Raw genomic sequence first — 26051 nt, forward strand, 5'->3', positions numbered from 1 at the left:
GAGGTCACCCTTGTACCATCAGAAAGCATCACTGCTGTTTTCTCCTTCCCAAGGGACAACCCCTCCCCACTCCAGAATATTAATTTAAGCAGAGATGGAAGATACAGGGGTCACAGAGTAGGCTTACAGAAGCAGTGTCATCCTTTCAGAGATTTTTGAAAGCGAATTTGTAACTCTAAAGAATTTGCAACAGTAACAACAGAGAGGTACCTTCCAAGCATAATTTACAGAGTTATCTTGGTTTCGTTAGTTGTTGTTTGGTGAGTTAAAGCATGTTGTGTTAAAATATTATCCTCAAAGAACCAAGAGTCACTTTGATGAATTCTGTTTTATGTCTATTGCAACACCATACTCACTGGGGAACTTTATAAATATTACTCTAATTAGAAAGTCTTTAGTATCTATTGCTATGTGAGACTCAGAAGCTTTTATTAATTCATGATGTGATTCAAGCTAGATGTGAAGTTATGGGGATATGAAGATTTGTAAGTATCTTTGGCTCCAGATCTCTCATGTAATATAGACTATAGAGAAAAAAAAGGACCTTCCTACAGTCGTGTCAACCAGTCAAGAGACATGGATTGAATAACTGTTTTGTGTAGCACACAGTGCAAGGTAGAGAGAGGCACTGTGAGAAGAAGACACAAATTCTACCCCCACAAAAACTTACAACTAACATAACAGAGGAATGTGCTTTTGTGTTTAAAATATGACCAATCACTTTTCTCAACAGCTCTGGGAGGTACTGTTCTTGCTTCCATTTTGAATTGCTAAGAGCCCAAAGTAACAGAACTTTTTTTTTTAATGTTTCAGATTTTTATTTAAGTTCTAGTTAGTTAACATAAAGATAATATTAGTTTCAGGAGTAGAATTTAGCGATTCATCACTTCCATATAATACCCAGTGCTCATCCTTAATAACCATCACCCATTTAGCCCATCCCCCACCCACCTCCCCTCCAGCATCCCTCAGTTTATTCCCTATAGTTACGGTAAGAGTCTCTTATGTTTGCCTAACTCTTTCTCTTTCTTTCTCTCTGTCTTTTTTGTTTGTTTGTTTGTTTTCCCCATGTTCTTTTTTTGTTTCTTAAATTGTACATTTGAGTGAAATCATATTGGTATTTGTTGTCCTCTGAATAACTTATTTTGCTTGGCATAATACACTGTAGCTCTAGCCATGTTATTGCAAATGGTGAGGTTTCATTCTTTTTGATGGCTGAGAAATATTTCATTATATATGAATATATATGTGTGTGTGTGTGTATATATATATATCTCACATCTTCATCCATTCATCAGTCAATACACATTTGACCCTTTTCCATAATTTGGCTATTGTTCATAATGTCGCTGTAAACATCAGGGCTCATGTGCTCCATTGAATCAGTATTTTTGTATCCTTTGGGTAAAAATCAGCGCAATTGCTGGGTCATAGGGTAGTTCTAATGCAACATTTTTTAAATGTTTATTTATTTTTGAGAGAGAGCCAGAGCACGAGCAGGGAGAGAGGGAGACACAGAATCTGAAGCAGGCTCCAGGCTTTGAGTTGTCAGCCCAGAACCCAACGCGGGGCTCGAACTCACGGATCGCAAGATCATGACCTGAGCTGAAGTCGGATGCTTAACCAACTGAGCCTCCCAGGTGCCCTTCTTAAAGTGTTCTAGCCATATGTATTGATCTAATGAGGAAAAAAAATGTATTTGGTCATCTATTGATAAGAAAACAATTTAACCTCCATAAGGACTTTTTTTTCCTCGTATTATTGAATCTTTATTCCTTGATCCTTGATTCAAGGTAAGCTGGAGAATGTTAGTTTATTTCCATCTTCAGTAAATATTTTCCTTTTTAAAAGTACAATGTTTTATTTACCTTATCAAACTTTCTGGTTCCAGGTTGAAATTACGTGCATGTGCATGCGTGCGCGCGCGCGCACACACACACACACACACACACACACACACACACACTTAACAAAACGTACATTACTGTTCAATCCCTGATGACAGTTACATCCAGTTTCATGTGCAGACAGCTGCAGCAGGCCAGTTTACTAGATTGTTCTGCTTAATCATTGCTAATACCGCTCTTTAAAAACCTCATACTGTCAAGGTTCAGTTAAGAAAGTAAAAAAAGAACTGGAAAATGTATTCCGAACCCTTGAAATAGCATCAATTCACTCACAGTTACTGCTCATACAAAATGCTAACCGGCACTGATCTGACTTGTGACAGAAAGCATCAGATAAAGAGCAACATTGTCACTTACATTGTATGTAAGCAAGTTCACACCAGTCATCTTTGCTATAGAGGGAATTGTTTTTCGGGTTTCTGGTGTTAATAATTCTATTAATCTGATCCAGAATCAAAAGACTTCAGGGACTCGTGTATGTTAATAAAACTCATACGGTAACCATGTCAGTATCATGGGAAGTCAAACTTTCATGCAGCTGGTTAACCATTTGTCTCCCAATTTTGCTAAGTTTGTAAATATACCTTTGTAGGATGTCAAATAACCATGAATTGTTTGGTGGCATTGAATGTTCTTAATGCCTTATCAGACAGCCAGGTTGGGACAGTTATACAAAGTCCCACTAAAACCTGTTCACCAAAACTTTTTCTCAATAATTTGGAAATACATCGATAGACGTCCACTATCAGCCCTCATTAAGATTTGCTCTGTGCATACCACCCCCTGCAGTTACTATAATATTACTCCAAGCTGACGAACCATAAGTAAGTTTGTTTGGAGTGGCATGATAGAGTGAATATAGCTGGATAATTATTAATTACTAGAAAACCAGGCCAAGGAGTTCTCTTAAGAAGTGACATGAAAGGTATATATAAAGAAAGAAACATGAAGCCTTCTAAGGACTTGCCTTATTAGAGAAAAGATAAAGATACTGATAACTCCAAAAAAAAAAATCAGTCAACTCACTGATAGGTTTTAAGTTAAGCTACAACTGTCAGAACTAAAATATAATATGTGACTTTTATTATTTTTTTATGTTTATTTTTTTAATTTTATTTTTATTTTTTAAAATTTACATCCAAATTATTTAGCATATAGTGAAACAATGATTTCAGGAGGAGATTCCTTAATGCCCCTTACCCATTTACCCCATCCCCCTCCCACAATCCCTCCAGGAACCCTCAGTTTGTTCTCCATATTTATGAGTCTCTTCTGTTTTGTCCCCCTCCCTGTTTTTTATATTATTTTTATTTCTCTGCCCTTATGTTCATCTGTTTTGTCTCTTAAAGTCCTCATATGAGTGACGTCATATGATTTTTGTCTTTCTCTAACTGACTAATTTCACTTAGTATAATACCCTCCAGTTCCATCCACGTAGTTGCAAATGGCAAGATTTCATTCTTTTTGATTGCCGAGTGATACTCCATTGTATATATACATACTACATCTTCTTTATCCATTCATCCATCAAGGGACATTTGGGCTCTTTCCATACTTTGGCTATTGTTGATAGTGCTGCTATAAACATGGAGATGCATGGGTCCCTTCAAAACAGCACACCTGTATCCCATGGATAAATGCCTAGTAGTGCAATTGCTGGGTCGTAAGGTAGTTCTATTTTTAGTTTTTTGAGGAACCTCCATACTGTTTTCCAGAGTGGCTGCACCAGCTTGCATTGCCACCAACAATGCAAAAGAGATCCTCTTTTTCCACATCCTCGCCAACATCTGTTGTTGCCTGAGTTGTTCATGTTACCAATTCTGACAGGTGTCAGGTGGTATCTCATTGTGGTTTTGATTTCTAGTTCCCTGATGATGAGTGATGTTGAGCATTTTTTCATGTGTCAGTTGGCCATCTGGATGTCTTCTTCGGAGAAGTGTCTATTCATGTCTTTTGCCCATTTCTTCACTGGATTATTTGTTTTTTGGGTGTTGAGTTTGATAAGTTCTTTATAGATGTTGGATACTAACCCTTTATCTGATCTGTCATTTGCAAATATCTTCTCCCATTCTGTCAGTTGCCTTTTAGTTTTGCTGATTGTTTCCTTCACTGTGCAGAAGACTTTATTTTGATGAGGTCCCAGTAGTACATTTTTGCTTTTGTTTCCTTTGCCTCTGGAGATGTGTTGAGTAAGAAGTGCTGTGGCCAAGATCAAAGAGGATTTTGCCTGGTTTCCCCTCAAGGATTTTGATGGCTTCCTGTCTTACATTGAGGTCTTTCATCCATTTTGAGTTTATTTTTGTGTCTGGTGTAAGAAAGTGGTCCAGGTTCGTTCTTCTGCATGTCGCTGTCCAGTTTTCCCAGCACCACTTGCTGAAGAGACTGTCTTTATTCCATTGGATATTCTTTCCTGCTTTGTCAAAGATTAGTTGCCCATATGTTTGTGGATCCATTTCTGGGTTCTCTGTTCTGTTCCATTGATCTGAGTGTCTGCTCTTTGCCAGTACCATACTGTCTTGATGATGACAGCTTTGTAGTATAGCTTGCAGTCTGGGATTGTGATGCCTCCTGCTTTGGTTTTCTTTTTCAAAATCTCTTTGGCTATTCGGGGTCTTTTCTGGTTCCATACAAATTTTAGGATTATTTGTTCTAGGTCTGTGAAGAGTGCTGGTGTTAATTTCATAGGGATTGCATTGAATATGTAGATTGCTTTGGGTAGTATTGACATTTTAACAATATTTGTTCTTCCTATCCAGGAGGGTGGAATCTTTTTCCATTTTTTTTTTGTCGTCTTCAATTTCTTTCATAAGCTCTCTATAGTTTTAAGTGTATAGATTTTTCACCTTTTGGTTAGATTTATTCCTAGGTATTTTATGGTTTTTTTGTGCAACTGTAAATGGGATCGATTCCTTGATTTCTCTTTGTGTCACTTCATTGTTGGTGTATAGGAATGCAACTGATTTCTGTGCATTGATTTTGTATCCTGCAACTTTGCTGAATTCATGAATCAATTCTGGTGGAATCTTTTGGGTTTTCCATAGAGTATCATGTCATTTGCGAAAAGTGAAAGTTGGACCTCCTCCTGGCCCATTTGGATGCCTTTTATTTCTTTGTGTTGTCTGACTGCAGAGGCTAAGACTTCCAATACTATGTTGAAAAACAGTGGCAAAAGTGGACATCCCTGTCTTGTTCCTGACCTTGGAGGAAACCTCTCAGTTTTTCCCCATTGAGGATGATATTAGCATTGGGTCATTCATATATGGCTTTTATGATCTCAAGGTATGATCCTTCTATCCCTACTTTCTTGAGAGTTTTCATCAAGAAAGAATGCTGTATTTTGTCAAATGCTTTCTCTGTAACTATTGAGAGGGTCATATGGTTCTTGCCCTTTCTTTTACTGATGTGATGAATCACATTAATTCACTTGCGGATGTTGAACCAGCCCTACATCCCAGGTATAAATCTCGCTTGGTCGTGGTGAATAATTTTTTTAATGTATTGTTGGATCCAGTTGGCTAATATCTTGTTGAGGATTTCTGCGTCGATGTTCATCAGAGAAATTTGTCTATGGTTCTCCTTTTTAGTGTGATCTCTGTCCAGTTTTGGAATCAAGATAATGCTGTCTTCGTAGAAAGAGTTTGGAAGTTTTCCTTCCATTTCTATTCTTTGGAACAGTTTCAAGAGAACAGGTGTTAACTCTTCCTTAAATGTTTGGTAGAATTCCCCTGGAAAGCCATCTGGCCCTGGACTCTTGTTTTTTGGCAGGTTTTTGATTACTAATTCGATTTCCTTACTGGTTATGGGACTGTTCAAATTTTCTATTTCTTCCTGTTTTAGTTTTGGTAGTGTATATGTTTCCAGGAATTTGTCCATTTCTTCCAGATTACCCATTTTATTGGCATATAATTGCTCATAATATTCATAATATATAATTGCTCATAATGGTTGTGATCTCTCCTCTTTCATTCTTGATTTTATTTATTTGGTTCCTTTCCTTTTTCTTTTTGATCAAACTGGCTAGTGGCTTATCAATTTTGTTAATTCTTTCAAAAAACCAGCTTCTTGTTTTATTGATCTGTGCTACTGTTTTTTTGGTCTGGATAGCATTAATTTCTGCTCTAATCTTTATTATTTTCTGTCTTCTGCTGGCTTTGGGTTTTATTTGCTGTTCTTTTTCCAGCTCTTTAAGGCATAAGGTTAGGTTGTGTACCTGAGATCTTTCTTCCTTCTTTAGGAAGGCCTGGATTGCTATATACTTTCCTCTTATGATTGCCTTTGCTGTGTCCCAGAGGTTTTGGGTTGTGATGCTATTGTTTTCATTGACTTCCATCTATTTTTTAATTTCCTCTTTAACTGCTTGGTTAGCCCATTCATTCTTTAGTAGGATGTTCTTCAGTCTCCAAGTATCTGTTACCTTTCCAAATTTTTTCTTGTGGTTGATTTCAGGTTTCATAGCGCTGTGGTCTGAAAATATGCATGGTGTGATCTCTATCTTTTTGTACTTACATAGGGCTGATTTGTGTCCCAGTATATGGTCTATTCTGGAGAATGTTCCATGTGCACTGGAGAAGAATGTATATTCTGCTTTAGGATGAAGTGTTCTGAATATTTCTGTTAAGTCCATGTGGTCCAGTGTGTCATTCAAAGCCATTGTTTCCTTGTTGATTTTTTGATTAGATGATCTGTTCATTGTTGTCAGTGGGGTGTTGAAGTCTCCTACTATTATGGTATTACTATCGATGAGTTTCTTTATGTTTGTGATTAATTGATTTACATATTTGGGTGCATCCACATTTGGCACATAAATGTTTACAATTGTTAGGTCTTCTTGGTCTATAGACCCTTTGATTATGATATAATGAATGCCCTTCTGCATCTCTTGATACAGTCTTTATTTTAAAGTCAAGATTGTCTGAAATAAGTATGGCTACTCCAGCTTTCTTTTATTGACCATTAGCATGCTAGATGGTTCTCCATACCCTTATTTTCAATCTGAAGGTGTCTTTAGGTCTAAAGTGGGTCTCTTGTAAACAGCATATACATGGATCTTATTTTCTTATCCAGTCTGTTACCATGTCTTTAGATTGGAGCATTGAGTCCATTGACGTTTAGAGTGAGTACTGAAAGATATGAATTTATTGCCATTATGATGCTTGTAGAGTTGGAGTTTCTGGTGGTGTTCTCTTGTCCTTTCTAATCTTTCGTTACTTTCCATATGTATATGTGTGTGTGTGTGTGTGTGTGTGTGTGTATGTGTGTATACACACACACACACACACACACACACACACATATATATATATTTTTTTTTTCATCTTTTCTCCCCTCAGAAAGTCCCCCTTAAAATTTCTTGCAGGGCTGGTTTAGTGGTCACAAACTCCTTTAATTTTTGTTTGTCTGGGAAACTCTTTATCTCTCCTTCTATTCTGAACGACAGCCTTGCTGGATAAAGACTTCTTGGCTGCATATTTTTCTGATTCAGCACACTGAATATATCCTGCCACTTCTTTCTGGCCTGCCAAGTTTCTGTGGCTAGGTCTGCTGCGAACCTCATCTGTCTTCCCTTGTATGTTAGGGACTTTTTTTCCCTTGCTGCTTTCATGATTCTCTCCTTGCCTGAGTATTTTGTGAACTTGACTATGATATACCTTGTTGATGGTCAGTTTTTGTTGAATCTAATGGGGGTCCTCTGTGCTTCCTGGATTTTGATGTCTGTGTCTTTCTCCAGGTTAGGAAAAATTTTCTGCTATGATTTGCTCACATAACCCTCCTACCCCTGTTTCTCTTTCTTCCTCTTCTGGGACCCCTATGATTCTGATGTTGTTCCTTTTTAATGAATCACTGATTTCTCTAATTCTTAAATCGTACTCTTTTGCCTTAATCTCCCTCATTTTTTCTGCTTCGTTATTCTCTATAAGTTTGTTCTCTATATCGCTGAATCTCATTTCTGCTTCGTCCATCCTTGCCGCTGCTGCATCCATCCATGATTTCAGCTCAGTTATAGCATTTTTAATTTCATTCTGGCTATCTTTTACTTCTTTTATCTCTGCAGAAAGGGATTCTAATCTATTGTCGACTCCAGCTAGTATTCTTATTATCATGATTCTAAATACTGGTTCAGACATCTTGCTTATATCTGTGTTGGTTACATCCCTGGCTGTCGTTTTTTCACGCTCTTTCTTTTGGGGTAAATTCCTTCATTTTGTCATTTTGAAGGGAGAAAAGGAATTAATGAGTCAGAAAAATTGAAATTAAAAAAATATTAAAATTAAAAAAATATTAAAATTAAAAACACACGCACACAAATCGAATAGATGATGCTAGATCTTAGGTGTGTTTTGGTCTGGGTGTTGAAAGTGGTTTGACAGATTAGAGAAAAAAAAGAGAGGGGGAGGAAAAAAAGGAAATTGTTTGAGAATTTGAAAAAATGAATACACTGAAGTAGACTATAATGAGATGATGGGGGTAAAATAGAAGTTGAAAAAATATACACAAAAGTAAAGAATATAGTAGAAAAAATTAAAGAAAAATATTTTTAATAAAAATTAAAAATAAATATGAATGTTTTCCTTTTCTGTATTTAAGAAGAAAGAAAAGAAACAAAGAGATAAAAGATAAAAAAGAAAAAAAAAGAAAAAGAAATCGTTTCAAAATTCGGAAGAGTGAATACACTGTATTAGACAAATAAAATGATGGAAGTAAAATAGAATTTGAAAAAACTTACCTAAAAGCAAAAAAATATAGTATTAAAAATTAATTAAAAATATTTTAATAGAAATTGAAAGTAAAAATTAAGTTTTTCTCTTTCTGCATTCAAGAAAAAGAAAAGAAACAAAAAGAGAAAAAAGAAAAAGAAAGACAAAAAGGAAATTGAAAATTTGAAAAGGTGAATACACTGAAGTAAACTAAAATAAAATGATGGAAATAAAGTAGAACTTGAAAAAATTTACACAAAAGTAAAAAATATAGTAACAAAAAATAAAGATACTTTTAATAAAATTTAAAATAAAAATGAATTTTTTTCTTTTTCTGTATTCAGAAAGAATAAAGAGAAAAAGAAAAGAATTGTAAAAGAGAGAAAGAATAAAGAAACAAAAGAAAGAAAGTTGAATAGAGGAACCTGCTAACAGATTGAAGTAGGACTGAAATTGCTTCATTTTCCCCTACGAATCAGTCTATATAGCTCTTTATAGTCCATAAATTAAGCAGGCGGCGAGACCTGTTCCTGAAGAGGGAAGTTGGCCCAGTTGAGTGGGGCTCAGAGTAACAGCTCCACTCTCCACTAGATGGCGCCGCTCTCCTACTGGGGTGGATTGTTGCGGGGCTTGTAGGTGCCTATGCGCATGCTCGGGAGCGGTAAAAAACAAAAAACAAAAAACACCCAGCTACCCATTCTGTTCTTCTGGATCAGCAATTGCGCACCCGTCCTCTGTCTTCAGCTCTAGTCCACTCCCCGCTTTTTCAGTCTCCGGGACCAGGCCCCAGGCAGTACCTCTCTCCTGAGTTTTGTCTCAGATGGGACTGTTTCCCCCGCCCCTTATTTCTGAAGGACCGCCGCTTTGACCCGCTCCGCCCCTCTGCGGGGAGGGTCTCCCCAAGCACTGGCCGAATGAGCAATGGCGGAGTGTCGGCCCCACCCAGGAACGCTTGCTGACCCTGCTGCTGCCGGTGCCCTGCGACTGCGGCCAGGTGCCACCCGCCCCAGAAAAAGTTCGCGAGACGGTGTAGCTGCAGCGTTTCAGGGATTATGGAAAATCACAACACACATCTGGCACCAGGCTTCAGCCTTAAGGACCTTGTTCCAGCACCAGCAAAGGTGGCCGTTTTCTGGGGTCTCCTGGGACCAGGTGGCTTTAACCGTCTCCACCAAATGTCCTTCCAGCAGTGGAACCGCTTTTCCCTGTGTGGCTCCAGAACCTCCCGGACCCCACTCTGTTCCTGGGGATTCACCCTTCCCACCAGAGCACCGCCAGGTATGGAGCTGCGGAGTTGCAGCCTTTGCGTTCCCCTTGTTTACAGTCTTAATGGCATTTAAACCCTCTCCTTTCTCCTTTCTCCTTTCTCCTTTGTCCCTTTTTAGTTTAGTCCCTGTACCTGTTTCCAATTTTCTACTTTCTCTCCAGCTGCTTTTGCGGAGGGGTGCTTTTCCCGCATTCTTCCCCCCTCCCCAGTCTCCATCCTCTACCCACAAAAGCAGTTCCCTAACTTCCACAGCTTCTCACTCCCCAAGTTCACCTCTTTGTGCCGCACCTGCTGAATTCTGTGGTTCAGGTTGTGCAGATTGTTGTGTTAATCCTCCAATCAGTTTTCTAGGTGTGTAGGATGGGTTAGTGTTGGTCTGGCTGTGTTTCATGGACATGAAACACACAAAAAGCTTCCGTACTGTTCTGCCATCTTGGCTTCTCGCACCCCCCCCCCATGTTTATTTATTTTTGAGAGAGACAGGCAGAGCACGAGGGGAGGGGAAGAGACAGAGAGGGAGGCACAGAATCTGAAGCAGGCTCCAGGACTCGAACTCACAAATCATGAGATCATGATTTGAGCCAAAGTCGGACACTTAACTGACTGAGCTACCTAGGCGCCCAATGTATAACTTTTAAATCAGTAGCACGTAAGTTGATTTATCTGATAGAAAATATAAATGAAGAAATAACAAATAGAAGGTAAATATTGTTAAATGAAAATATGAATGACATCACCAAATCTTAGTATGACAATAAACATAGTAGTTGTTAACAAGTTAAACTCACTAGATAAAGCAGAGAAATGCTTAGAGCCATTTGAAAAATATAAAAGCCAACAATTATAAGATACACTAAAGAGCAAAAAGACATACAGTGTGAAATAGGGCAAAATTATAACATTGATGACAAGAAAGTTTGATGAAAAAACATAAGAATGGACTTCAAATGGCCAGATTATGAGGAGATTTGCGTGAGGAAATTAATGTTCCTCAAAAGATGCCGCAGGTCAATTGTAAAAATGGCTGTAAATTGTTAAGGATAACCTGATGCAATGTTGTGTGATGCCTGTTAAGGCTCCTTGCCTGGTGCTTCCTCATGGGCTCAGGAGCAATGTGGTTTTAGTGAAAGAGAGAGAAATTATATATAAATTTAAATCCATTGACTTTCCCTCACCAAGGTTGAAATGGTTAACGCCACTACCGATTCCCAATCTGCAAAGAGCAGAGACAAAGCTGAGACCTCAATAAAGCACCTTGTGTTTCAGCCACCTGAGGGCAAGTTGCTCCTATTAGATAAAGGGAAAAACAGGTTTCCTTCATGAAGAGAGAAAGTGTGTGTCACTTCAAGAGTTGTTTATTCTTGATATGGGATTGCTTACCTTGACCATAAAGAATCAGCCGGCGTCATGACCCAGAGAATAACTGAATGCCTTATTCACCACCAGCAGTGTCTCACACAACAATTGTTCTGAATAAAGAGCTTGTTTTATAAAGAAATAGAAGAGATAATCTAGCTCACAACCATGGGATTAATTGATACTATCCTGCCCTTGTTAGGTAAAAACACCTCAGCTAAATAAAATGATGAACAGATCTATTGAATACGTAGTTTGTGCAAGGCTGTGGTGCTGTTCTACAAGACACAGTATATGCTCTGAACAAGCAACTGGTATTTGGAACCGTTTCTCTCAGAGCTAGATCTCATGGGTCCGGAAGCCAAAGGTTAGATGTAGGGAGTGTCACCCTATTATATCGTGCCTAGCTCATAACATTTTTGCTTTTTATCCTGTATATTTGGGCTCAGTTGCAAGAAAAAATGGTTCCACTGCAGGATACATGATAGTTGCATTAATTGGAAATTAAGACTGCCACCTGGCCATTGTGGCTCCTTGTGTCACTGGACCAATAAGTACCACAAGGTGGTTCTTGTGTTGACTAGCTATTACCTCTGATTATAGAGGGGAAATTGGATTTCCACCACATAATGGGTGCTGGGAAAAGTATGAGGACGCCCTCTGGGAGTCCTTCTAATATTTCCAGCCTAATGGTAAATAGGATGGACACGTACATCAACCCAGTGGCGAGACTGCTTTGGGCTCAGACCCTTTAAGAGTCAAGAACTAGGTCACTTCACAAATGAAAGATCTTCAAACAATTGAGATGCAGACTAAAGTCAAGAGAACACAGGTTGGTTGTGGAGGAGTGCCATTATAAATACTACTTATCTTCTCTTGACAAGTAGCAGAAGCAAAGACTCTACTAACTAGCCGCATTTGCTTCCTTTCCTTGATAAACATATACTTTCATTTATTCATATAGCTCTCTGCATCTACTGTGTTACTGAGGCTCTTCCCAGGTACCAAACATACAGCTTGGAGTAGAACAAAGCCCCACCCGCCCCCCACACACCGGTGACTCTTGATTTTCGTGGAACTGACAAACGATAGCTGACCAAACATATAGGTGCAAAATGTACTCTTGGATAGTAATATGAGCCACAAAAATTTTTTTTCACGGATTTTGTATCTCTGCATAATCGTTCCTTGAGTAATTCTTATTAATTCGAAAATACTTTTTAAGGAGTTGGACTGATTCACCAGGAAGCATGTGTAAATAGGTATCTGCGCACACACACACACATTACACTTACATGACACTTTAATGATTTGTCTTAAGAAGTAAATTATTTCCATCATTTGGTGCCTTGTCTCAAACTTTTTAGGAAGCCATTCTCAGCCAACCAGACAATAAGGAAGCCATCAATCTGCAGTAATGAAGAAACTCATTACATAATTCATTTTATTTTATGCTCCTATAATCAGTCTTCTCTGAAAATCCATTAAGATTTAATCCAAAAATTCATTCTCCAAGGAAGGTCAAGGGACTTCAGAGCACAGAAAACCACAAGGTTAACCTTAAGAAAATACATCGTCTCTGAAAGATTGAGCTCTGTGGTTTTGGCATCTCAGGTCCCCTTTTGTCAGTCAGGCACGGGGCCCTCAGGGTTGCATACACACTGCACTAAACCATTGTACTTGTAAACGCCGATAAATCTCGATGGACTTCTCCAATTTAACTTCTGAATTGAGCAGTTTTCCATCCCTCCTCCCCATGTCCATCTCTGTCCATTGGTCTCTTTGTTATGGCACCTTAAGAAATACCAGGGTAAGGCGTGTACATTGCTTCTATGTTCCAGAAAGCTGTTTTCAAAAGCAAAACATTTGAGGCAAAGTGAAATCTCACAGCACATTTCCTTAAATTTCTTCTGTACAATAGGAGGTGCCATTTTGTTGAGAAGTTTGGTAGGTTTTTTGGCAAACAAATGTAATCTGAGGAATTTGTGTTAAATCTACTGTTGTTATTCATTTCCATTAATTAAAAATTTTAATGTTTATTTTTGAGAAAGAGAGAGAGAGAGACAGAGCGTGAGTGGTGGAGGGACAGAGAGAGAGGAAGACTGAATCGGAAGCAGGCTCCAGGCTCTGAGCTGTCAGCACAGAGCCCCACAAGGGACCCCAATTCATGAACTGCGAGATCATGACCTGAGCTAAAGATGGACCCTTAGCTGACTGAGCCACCCAGGTGCCCCCTTTTCCATTAATTTTTAAACTCAAGGTCTATACTTATGGAGGAGTAAACCATAAACAGTAAAGAATAATCTCTGAATCTGACAGTGCCTGAGAAAACGCATGTTAATCCTTTTGGTAAATTTATTTTCCTTTCCTTTTCTTTGGTGGGGGGAGGGATGTCAGATTTCAACCTCTTTCTAAAGAGGAGAGGGCAGTTGGAAACAACTTTCACTTCTAATTAACTATAAAAAAACAATGATCTTCTGTAGGATAGGAATTTCTCACAATAGTCTTCAATTATTTTGACCAAGAATGGAGTTTTGAATCATTTCTCAGATATTTAATAAAGAGCAAACAATTTCAGCTGGGCATTTTTAAAACTTCATTTTATTTTATTTTAATTCTAAGACAGATAACCTACAGTGTTACATTAGTTTCAGATGTACAATATAGTAATTCAACGATTCCATACATCACCCAGTGCTTTATAACTGCTCAACTCCTCTGATGATAAAATGACCCAGCACAGACCCGGCCACTAGAAGGCGCTATGAAATGCAATACCGTAACTGCAGACTAGCACAGTTCACTGTGCTGTTGTCTCTCCCTGTATCCTTGTCATGACGTTTTGTTTTTAATTCAAGATAATTTCATTTCATACTTCATGTCCAAGTTCCTAGTCTGATCATTTTAGTGTATACCAGAGGCAGTGTAGGGTCTGGAGGAGAATTTTAGGATTGTTGAGGCTTAGATTGGGTAATCAGCAGTACCAGCCTTCAGTAAAATTAGAACAGTTATCTTCCCTTATTAAAATTTGTGCCGTATTTCCCTTCACTCTTTCCCCACCTTCCATTCATCAGTGAACCCTTGCTCTTCTCCTGCTCCCTTTCTTTTCCTCCCACTATCTCAAATCTTATTGAAGGCTCCATGCTCAAAATGACTCCATATATGGGGCACCTGGGTGACTCAGTTGGTTAAGCACCCAATTTAACTTTGGCTCAGGTCATGATCTCACGGATAGTGGGTTCAAGCCCTGTGTTGGGCTCTGTACTGACAACTCAGAGCCTAGAGCCTGATTTGGATTCTGTGTCTCCTTCTGTCTCTCTGCTTTTCCCCTGCTTGTGTTCTTTCTCTTTCTGAAATAATAAATAAATAAGCTTTATAAAAAAATTACTCCATATTCTACCCTTAACTGCATCAAAAAAAAAAAGAAGTAATTCAACAAATTATGTACACAAAAGTGTATGGCTAAGTTGCATTTCGTTAAAATGTGAAATAGTTTTAGTCACTGTTGAGGGTTAGGTTTGTAGTAATGTGCAATTATTATTTAAAGAGTTATTTCACAGAATGAGCAAAATATTTTGAAGCATGAGGACTTTTCCATACACCTTAAGTCGGAAATATTGGTAGTGAATTCCTTCACTTCGAAATGAATTCAATTTAGTTCAGAAGTGTATGCAAGAAATAGGAATTTCTTCCTTTTTAAAACCTTGGGGCACCTGGATGGCTCAGTTGGTTAAGTGTCTGACTTAAGCTCAGGTCATGATCTCACAGTTCATGTGTTCAAGCCCTGTGTTGGGCTCTGTGCTGACAGCTCGGAGCCTGGAGCCTGCTTCAGGTTCTGTGTCTCCCTCTCTCTCTCTGCCCCTCCCCCATTCACACTCTGTGTCTCTCCCTGTCTCTAAAAATAAAAATAAATGTTAAAAAAATAAATAAGTAAAAAGAAATAAAATAAAACTTCATTTAATTTTAGACGTCCAGCCTTCATCTGTCACTGATCAGCCTGTACTGCTGAGAAATACACTGTGTTCCTCAGTGTTTGATTTTCACTGAAGTTCCAAGGTCTATTCAAAGCCATAGCACTGGACACCGGAGAGCCCTCTGATGTTGCCCGAGGACACCCAGTCCCACCAAGTCTTGAATTTCCCCATTGCCTTGATGTTCTCTGCTTCTAGGCCATTCTTGGGAAAGAGAAATCTTTGGTGGGACTAGAAACATCTATAGTGCATTGCATTCTCCCTATGTGCCCCACATTGGCATTTTTGCTTAGGCGTTCCTCCATTACCACTGTGCAAGATCTGGATGGGGAAGAGGGTACCCAGATGCGTGGGTAAATTAATTGACCTGTCTCTCTTCTTCCCTCCCTAGTTTCAGGGACATTCACCTTTTTGCCTCCGACTTCACAATATCACTCTTGCTCATAACCTACCTCCGGTAACCAGTAACCAGTCTTTCAATGCATTAGGCCCCATAGTAAGGCCTAGGAAAAGCCATGGAACTCAAGTGATTGTTCTTTATAACCTGGCTACATCACAGAGACACGAATTGTGAAAATGTACCGTCTGCTGCTTGAAGTGCAAGAGAGGGCACAGAGTACTCAGACTTGTCCAGGTTGACATAAGGAATTGACTGTGCCTTCCTAAATTCAGCTGGTATAACATTGTAAATAGTGCGAGTGTATGCATAGCATAAAGTGGCTTTTCTCACACTATCTGGTAGAAAAGCTTACCAGTTCCCTTTACTGCGATTCCTTCCTGGTGTTTGTTGCTGGTTCCTTTTTACTTCATCTCTACATTTGGGGGTCCTCAAGGCTCAGTCATCACCCTGTTCTCTTTTCTGTCTTGTATTATCACTGACCCCAATGATTTAAGATATGACACACAGAGGGGCACCTGGGTGGCTCAGTTGGTTGAGCATCCGACTTTGGCTCAGGTCATGATCTCGCGGTTCATGAGTTCGAGCCCCGTGTCAGACTCTGTGCTGACAGCTCAGAGCCTGGAGACTGCTTCTGACCCTGTGTCTCTGTCTCTCTCTGCTCCTCCCCCACTCATGCTCTGTCTCTCTCCATCTCAGAAATAAATAAACATTAAAAAATTTTTTTTAAAGATATGACACACAGGGGAGCTGGGTGGCTCTGTCACTTGAGTGTCCAACTACTGACTCAGGTCATAATTTCACGGTTCATGAATTCGAGCCCTGCATCAGGTGTCAGCACAAAGCCAGCTTCAGATCCTCTCTGCCCCCTCTCTCTGCCCCTCCCCTGCCAGGATGCTTTCTCTCAAAACTAAATAAGCATTAGAAAAATAAAATAAAATATGACACACATTCTCACAGCTTCTAATTTTTCTCTCTCAGATGCTTCCTCTAAGATCCAATTTAACATGCAAGTGCCTACCTATTATTTCCAAAGTAATTATCCAAGACACTTTGAGTTAAAACCTTCGTACATCTCCTTCCAAATCTTTCCTCCCTATCTTCCAAAACTCACTTGTCTCTGACTCTTCATTTTCTTCATCCCTCACATTGAATTACTCAGATCCTTAATCTGTGTCCTAAAATACAACTCAAATCCACTCAATGTTTTTTATCTTCATGAAAGTTAGGATTTGAATGCTATTCTACTTACTACTGGGGCCCAGAGCATGGAAGAGCCCAAAAGTACCTAGTAGCTGCTTCATAAATATTTTTTGAATGACTGAATGAATGAATTCAAGCAGAAAATACACTGTGGATTCTGCTAGAGAAACATTGTCTTCCAGAGTTTCTCATATGTTTAGCTTTCCAATTAGAGTTCTGGATTGAATAAGATTTCTTCCTGGTTTTAAAAACTTATACACACCTGTAGAAGGTAGATTATTTATTATCTATTTATCTATTATTCCATCTATCTATAATCTATTAGATATCAAATCAGTATTAATTGGGTAATATAAATGATGTCTGAATTGCAGTATTAAAGCTGGTATTTCCATTGAGGAACTAGTAAAATAAATATTCATTTCTTTATCAAATATTTTTGGCTTTAAATATGCATAAATCCAAAACAATAAAAGACCATTCTTTAGATGTCATGAGATTCCAAGTATTTATTTTATCCTCCTTTTGATCCCACTCTTCCCATTGACAGAAAGATGGGGCATAGCATATGTGACATTGACCTAATTAATCAGACTAGATTAGGGAGTGGGCCAAATTGGGGTCACCTGAGATTTTCATTCTAAAAAAAGGACTTTCTCATGAGATATAACCAGTTTTTCAAAGATTAAACAGCTGACATAGCCCTTCTCTAACTTCTCTGAAATACACAATATCCCTTGTTTACATTATAAATATTTTCATCAATATGGAATTTAGGAGAAGTGGTATTATTTTGACACCACTGTAAAAATGAAATCTAAAAAATAACTTTGAGAGATATGTCTATGTAAATTTGGATACAAGGCTTTTTGTTTGTTTCTTTGTTTCTTAACAACCTGAACTCGATGCCATAATTCAATATTTAAATTTCAGTCATTAAATGGGATAGAAAGTTTTGTTTTCCAATTTCGTTTCATTTTTTTTCATTCAATATGTATGTTTGTATAGACATATAATATACTTATGTATATTACGTACACACATATGTATTTATTATTTAAATTCAATTTAGTTAACATGCAGTGTAGTCTTGGCTTCAGGAGTAGAATCCAGCAATTCATCTCTTACATATGACACCCAGTGCTCATCCCGTAAAGTGCCCTCATTAATGCCCATTACCCCTTTAACTCCTTGCCCCCCCCACTTGTTTTCTGTACTTAAGAGTCTTGTATGGTTTGCCTCCCTCTCTGTTTTTATGTTATTGTTCCTTCCCTTCCCCTATGTTCATCTGTTGTGTTTCTCGAATACCACATATGAATTAAATCATATGATATTTATATTTCTCTGACTGTCTTGTTTCACTTAATGTAATGCATTCTAGTTCCATCCATGTTGTTGCAAATGGCAAGATGTCAATTTTTCATCTGTGAGTAGTATTCCACTATACATACATACATACATATATGTATATATATACACACATACATATATATATTTATATATATATATATATACACACACACACACACACACATACACACACCCACACACACATACATACACCATATCTGTATCCATTCATCAATCGATAGACATTTGGGCTCTTTCCATAATTTGATGATTGTAGATAGTGCTGCTATTAACATTGGGGGTGCAATTGCCCCTTCAAATCAGCATTTTTGTATCCTTTGGATAAATACCTAGTAATGCAATTGCTGGGTTGTAGGGTAGTTCTTTTTTTCATTTCAGTTTTCATTCCCACCAATAATGCAAGAGGTTTCCCCTTTCTCTCCATCTTTGCCAACATTGTTGTTTCCTGAATTGTTAATTTTAGTCATTCTGACAGAAGTGAGGTGGTATCTCATTGTGGTTTTGATTTGTAGTTCCCTGATGATAAGTGACATTGAGCATCTTTTCATGTGTCTTTTAGCCATCTGGATGTCTTCTTTGGGAAAGTATCTGTTCATGTCTTCTGCCCATTTCCTAACGGGGTTATTTGTTTTTTGGGTGTTGAGTTTGATAAGTTCTTTATAGATTTTGGATACTAACTCTTTATCTGATATGTCATTTGCAAATATCTTTTCCCATTATGTCAGTTGCCTTTTAGTTTTGATGATTGTTTCTTTGACGGTGTAGAAGCTTTTTATCTTGATGAGGTCTCAATAGTTCATTTTTGCTTTTGTTTTCCTTGCCTTCAGAGATGTGTTGAGTAAGAAGTTTCTCTGGCCAGGGTCAAAGAGGTTGCTGTCTGTTTTCTCCTGTAGAATTTTGATGGTTTTCTTCTGTCTCACATTTAGATCTTTCATCCATTTTGAGTTTATTTTTGTGTATGGTGTAAGAAAGTGCTCCAGGTCCATTCTTCTGCATGTTGCTGTCCAGTTTTCCCAACACCATTTACTGAAGAGACTGTCTTTTTTTCTTTTTTTTTTTTTTTAATGTTTATTTATATTTGACAGAGAGAGAGACAGAGCATGAGCAGAGGAGGGGAAGAGAGAGAGGGAGACACAGAATCTGAAGCAGGCTCCAGGCTCTGTCTGAGCTGTCAGCACAGAGCCCGATGCAGGGCTCAAACTCACATGATCTCACGCGAGATCATGACCTGAGCCGAAGTCGGAAACTTAACTGACTGAGCCACCCAGGCACCCCAAGAGACTTTTTCCATTGGATATATTTTCCTGCTTTGTCAAAGATTAGTTGGCCATACATTGGTGGGTCCATTTCTGGGTTCTTTATTCTGTTCCATCAATCTATGTGTCTGTTTTTGTGCCAGTACCATAATGTCTTGATGATGATAGCTTTGTAATAGAACTATAAGTCTGGGATTGTGATGCCTCCAGGCTTGGTTTTCTTTTGCAACATTACTTTGGATATTCAGGGTCTTTTCTGGTTTTATACAAATTTCAGAGTTGTTTGTTCTAGCTATGTGAAAAGTGCCGGAGTTATTTTGACAGGGATTTTATTGAATGTGTAGGTTGCTTTGGGTAGTATTGATATTTTAACAGTATTTGTTCTTCCTATCTCTGAGCATGAAATATTTTTTCCATTTCTTTGTGTCTTCTTCAATTTCTTTCATAAGCTTTCTATAGTTTTCAGCATACAGATATTTTACCTCTTTAGTTACATTTATTCCTAGGTATCTTATGGTTTTTGGTGCAATTGTAAATGGCATAGATTCCTTGATTTCTCCTTCTGCTTCATCATTATTGGTGTATAGAAATGCAAGAGACTTCTGTACATTGATTTTATATCCTGCGACTTTGCTGAATCCGTGTATCAGTTCTTTAGTTTTTTGGTAGGGTCTTTCGGGTTTTCCATGCAGAGTATCATGTCATCTGCGAAGAGTGAAAATCTGACTTCTTCCTTGCCAATTTGGATGCCTTTACTTTCTTTTTGTTGTCTAATTGCTGAGGCTAGGACTTTCAGTACTATGTTGAACAGCAGTGGTGAGAGTGGACATCCTTGTTGTGTTCCTGATCTTAGGGGGAAAGCTCTCAGTTTTTTTCCTAATGAGGATGATATTATTTGTGGGCCTCTAATATATGGCTTTTATGATGTTAAGGTATGTTCCTTCTATCCCTACTTTCTTGAGGGTTTTTTATTAAGAAAGGATGCTGTATTTTGTGAAGTGCTTTCTCTGCATTTATTGAAAGGATCATATAGTTTTTATCCCTTCTTTTATTAATGTGGTGTATCACGTTGATTGATTTGTGAATATTGAACCAGCCCTGCAGCCCAGGAATGAATCCCACTTGATCATTGTGTATGATTCTTTTAATGTACTGTTGAACTCTATTTGCTAGTATCTTGTTGAGAATTTTTGCATCCAGATTCATCAGGGATATTGGCCTGGAATTCTCCTTTTTTGTGGGGTCTTTCTCTGGTTTTGGAATCAAGGTAATGCTGGCTTCACAGAAAGAGTTTGGAAGCTTTCCTTCCATTTCTAGTTTTTGGAAGAGTTTGAGGAGAATAGGTATTAACTCTTCTTTAATGTCTGGTTGAATTCCCCTGGGAAGCCATATGGCCCAGGACTCTTATTTGTTGGGACATTTTTGATAATTGATTCATTCAATTTCTTTGCTGGTTATCAGCCTGTTCAAATTTTCTATTTTTTCCTGTTTGCGTTTTGGTAATGTGTGAGTGTCTAGGAATTTGTTCATTCCTTCCCGATCACCCAGTTGGCATATAATTTCTCACACTATTCTCTTATAATTTTTTGTATTTCTGTGGTGTTGGTTGTGATCTCTCCTCTTTCCCTTGTGATTTTATCTGTTTGGGTCCTTTCTCTTTTCTTTTTGATAAGTCTGGCTAGGGGCTTATTAATTGTGTTTTTTCTTTAAAAAAACAGCTCTTAGTTTCATTTCAATGCAGGCATTTATATGAAGACACAGTCAAGCTTGCTAAAGACTGGGTGACAGAATAAGAGGTAGAATCAGAAAGTAGTAAATGTAGGACAGCAAAGATTTCCTTATTACATAATGATTTGGGAAATTTTTACGTGCTGAAAAGACATAGTGTCTACTTCTCTTATTGTTGTGTTATGAAATGTTTCCATGGTATTAAGCTCTCTCTGCTGGCTAATTCCCCACTCTGTCTATACCACAGGACCTCCATGCCTCATGATGTGTATACCCTTCCTCGTGTCCTGACCCATACACCCTTTGCACTGGATGTGTGTTGATTGTATGGGGATGGTCAATTGAGGTGATGGCATGCTTACCCACGTCTCTCATTATTTCACCAGTTCTTGTAATTCAGGCCAGCCTGGTACTCTGAATCTGGTCAGCTACCGTGTAACATACTTGAATGTGGGCTTTCACACCGCATTTCTGGGTCACCATAGCTACTACCACCAGTGGTTCCTGAACTCTCTTCCATTCATCTTTGCAGTGGTGCCCCAGCTCTGGTCTTCCTATATCCAATGAATTTTTTCATCATCGCCACATTTTACTTGAAAATAAAATTTTGATTATTTCACTCTACACTTTAGACTCATCCAGGTTCCGTGAATCCCTAGGATGAAGTTCAAATTTTTAACACAGCTCACAAGACCCTTTACTACCTGACACAGATTTCCACCTCCAGACACCATTTTTGCTCCTTTTGCCATGCCTTCTGTGTGTTTACAGGCTTGGCTCATTGTGTTCCCTAATGGTGTCTCTCATCAGCTGGTCCTGACTCTGCTCTTCCCACCATGAACATTGACCCAGATCATTTTGTTATGTGGTTCTCAGTGTAGGCATTACTTAATCTTTGAAATTACTCTGAAGATCTGTGTCTGAATTTGGCACCCATAACACCTTTAGTTTCCCTATTATAGCTTAATACACTATAGTGAGGTGTTTCCCCCCTATTTTCTGGAAGACATTTGTTTTCCCCTTTGGTGCACTCACCATATTTTTCTAAAACATGTGTTTGGTGAAGGCAGTGACCAGGGGTGTGCTGGTGAATGTTAGGGAGCTGACTACATGGAAAGAAAACACAACAAAATACAAAATAAAACAAATAACAGAACAGCCACCCTGACTTCTGACTGTTTCTGTGGTTTCAGGGCTAATTCCAAGCTATGGACTGTGACATAACTGATTGCAGAATCGAGAAGAGACCCACACAGTCTGCCAGAGCGCCAGCTCTGATAGATAGATCACTGTGGCATGTTAGTTACTTACTCAGAAACAACGCACTTACTACATGCCTATTAGAATGACAAAACAAGGAAGCAAACAACAACAACAATAACAACACCCACAAAACTCTGTCATACAAACTGCTTGCAAGGAGGTAGAGTAACCCTCATATTTTCTTGGCAGGAATGCCAAATAGAACTGCTGGTTTGAAAGCAGGTTAATAGTTTCTTATAAATATTAACATATACTGACCATGTAGCCCATCAACCCTACTGCTACATATTCATTTAAGACAAATGGAAGCATACAGTCCCGTAAAAACTTATATGAAAGTTTGTAGGAGTTTTATCTATACTCTAAAAAAAAACTGGACAAACCCCAAATGTCCTTCGGTTTGTGACTGAATAAACAAACTAGGTATGTTCGCTCAAGAAAATACTACTTGATAATAAAATGGAATGTCAATATATTCACCAACATATTCAGCATATGCATTATGCTAAGTGAAATAAGCCAGATTCAAATGGTTATACTCTATGATACCATTTATATGATGGTCTAAAAAACACAAAATAGGGATAGAAAATAGCATGGTGTTTTCCAGGTGGTAGGTATGGGATGATATTGACAACAAAGGGGAACAAAAGAAAAATTTGGATAATGGAAATTTTCTATATATTGATTGCTATGTTGGTGACATGGCTGAAGGTATCTATCAAAACTCATAGATTTCTACAATCAAAAGTGAGTGTCAATTATACCTCAATAAACTAGGTGGGGGGGGAAATATTTGTAAAGAGACAGGAAGGGAGGGAGGAAGGGAAGGAAGGAAGTCTGATGTATCACTACTAGGCTGATTTTGGGGAGAGTTATATTAAAATGAAAAACCAATATGATAAAACATGTGACAGTATTCCAGTTTATATTAACTTTATATTATGCTACTTTGGGTTAGTTTCCCATTGTCAAGTGTATCTGGTATAAAAATGTAAGCAAAGGTGACAGGTAAAAGTTTGATGGTAAGTGTCCCAAATAATGGAATGTTTTTTGTTGTTGTGTTGTTTTGTTTTGTTTTGTTTTGTTTTTTTCATTTGGCTTCACATCATGGGTCCACTTAACACCAAACCCCACAAAGAAACCTTTATTTAAAAGTCAACCCATAGCTCGGCTGCCATCATGCTGAGTCCTCCTACTTCCTCCAGAAGAAAATGGTCCATTTCTTGTGAGAGAAGCCCAGTGCTTAAAAAATTAAAGACAGGCAGTCTAGGAAATAAGTAAGTAAACACATCTATTAAATATATCAAATATTGGCCTCTGTGCCCTTCAAGAGATGCTATTAGGAGGGGGGAAAAAAAGAAAGTTGCAAAAGAAAAAAATAACTGACTTTGCTCCTGCAGCCTCCCCGGGCAGTTCTGCTACAAGGCATTGCTTCCAGCAACATAATCGCTACGAAGCACAAGCACATTTATTTGCTCCCCACGGGTATTAGAGATCTGTAGCCTTCGAATGTCCCTCTTCTATTAAAATAAAATCCTGGAAATGTTCTGCCTTCTATAAAAATGACCAGTTAATGGTTGAAATTCCTTTCCCATTGACCTTTCTGGGGCACCAGTTGAACGACCCATCTCCCTGCTTTTCTCCCCCCTCAATTTGGTGTTCCAGCTGTCCCCAACCATGTGCCTCCCTGCACTGTTCCATGAACTGAACAGAATATGACTACAATTGAATAGCAGTATTTTGTGTGTTGCTTGGTATAGAAATCAAGCTCAGTTTGATAAATTTATAGTCCTGCAAGATGTTTTAAATACTATCTTTGTAGAGAATTAAGAAGCATAAGAATTTGTCGTAGCAAATGCAAATGGCTCAGATGATAGGTATGGTGACTACAAGGCATGAACATAGCAATTAGCCATCTCATAGTTGAAATAAAGCAGCCGAAACAAACAAACAAGCAAAAAAGGCGTTCTCTTTCTTTTTGACACCATGCTCATAAGTATCTTTATTGCTATGAATTTTTCCCAGATACACTAAGAGGAGAAACTGGTTTATGTACCCATCTGTGATCAGGTTCATTAGCAGAGGGCCTGAGACCTTCTGAGGTCACTGAAACAACTGCATTTCTGGATGAACAATTCTGAAAACCATACTAATGTTTTTGGAAACAGCACCAAATACCACAGCCATGAATGGCCTCAGCAGAGAAGCAACAGATCCCCTATACTATTCCTCTCTTTCATTAGTACATTGGTATTATTTCTTTGCTCACTTTGAAATATATCTGGACTGCCAAATTTGATAAAACAACATTACTCTCTGTTGCTTTCAGCAAACACAAAACCTGACAAAAACTACATATAGTAAAGGGTTTTTTACTTTGAGATATACATATGATTTGTCCGTATAAACATTGCATTTGAAAAAACCCATGAAGACCTCTAAAAACACTACAACCATTTGCAAAATGTTTGCATTTTTCTCAAATCAATACGAGATTCTCATACAACAAAAATGCACAGATTTTTTTTTAATTTTTTTTTAAGTTTATTTATTTTTGAGACAGAGAGAGACAGAACATGAACGGGGGAGGGTCAGAGAGAGAGGGAGACACAGAATCGGAAGCAGGCTCCAGGCTCTGAGCCATCAGCCCAGAGCCCGACGCGGGGCTCGAACTCAGGACCGCGAGATCGTGACCTGAGCTGAAGTCGGAAGCTCAACCGACTGAGCCACCCAGGCGCCCCAGAAAACGCACAGATTTTAAGCATGCAGTTCAATGAGTTTAGTGCGCACTCTTGTAAAGACCTGCCAAGAAAGACATAAGCCATCTTGTTTGTTCCAGAAAGTTCTCTTATGCCCACTTTCCAGTCAGTTCTCCTACTCCATGCTCAGAGGTCATATTGTTTTAATTTGTATCTGATTTCCATTCTTAGCTCTGTATGTTCTAGAACTTCATAAATATATACAGATTTCATAAGTATGTGCTCTTTTGTCTCTGGATCCTTTCCCTGACGTTGTTGGGGCATCAAGAGTTCATTCTGTCTTATTGTTAAACTATGTCACTTTTTTTCCCCCGTTGAATCATTGATGGACATTTGAGTTACTTGTGGTTTGTGGACAGTTTTAATAAAGCCTCTATGAATGTTCGCGTATAAGCATGGGAGCAGGAGCATGTGTTTTAATTTATCTTTTGTAAATGTCTAGGGGTGGAATGATGGGCATATATGTGATTCACTTTATTTAGAGAGCCAAGCTGCTAGCTAGCTAGCGAGCTAGCTAGCTCGCTAGCTAGCTAGCTAGCTATTTATTTTTGCTTTTAACTACATTTTTAAATTTTTTATTTATTTTTATTTTTTTCCTTAAATATGAAATTTATTGTCAAATTGGTTTCCATACAACACCCAGTGCTCATTCCAACAGGTGCCCTCCTCAGTACCCATCACCCACCCTTCCCTCCCTCCCACCCCCCATCAACCCTCAGTTTGTTCTCAGTTTTTAAGAGTCTTATGTTTTGGCTCCCTCCCTCTCTAACCTCTTTTTTTTTTCCTTCCCCTCTCCCATGGTCTTCTGTTAACTTTCTCAGGATCCACATAAGAGTGAAAACATATGGTATCTGTTTTTCCCTGTATGACTTATT

General features: G+C 38.4%; 1 protein-coding gene across 4 annotated transcripts in view; it reads left to right on the forward strand.

Annotated features, from left to right (window-relative positions):
* The window catches only part of LOC128312561 (uncharacterized), a 276328-nt gene that overhangs the window by 177065 nt on the left and 73212 nt on the right, over window positions 1-26051 (forward strand). Inside the window, exon 2 of one of the 4 annotated variants that reach the window (XM_053206889.1) lies at window positions 8947-12311. The exons of the other annotated variants lie outside the window; for them this stretch is intronic. Coding sequence (XP_053062864.1) covers window positions 9524-10228 — 705 coding nt within the window. The 5' untranslated portion in view covers window positions 8947-9523 and the 3' untranslated portion in view covers window positions 10229-12311. Of the gene's footprint in view, window positions 1-8946; window positions 12312-26051 lie in introns of those variants that run through there. 4 annotated transcript variants of the gene reach the window in all.

Source organism: Acinonyx jubatus, chromosome D2 (assembly GCF_027475565.1).
Source record: "Acinonyx jubatus isolate Ajub_Pintada_27869175 chromosome D2, VMU_Ajub_asm_v1.0, whole genome shotgun sequence".
Taxonomy (NCBI): Eukaryota; Metazoa; Chordata; class Mammalia; order Carnivora; family Felidae; genus Acinonyx; species Acinonyx jubatus.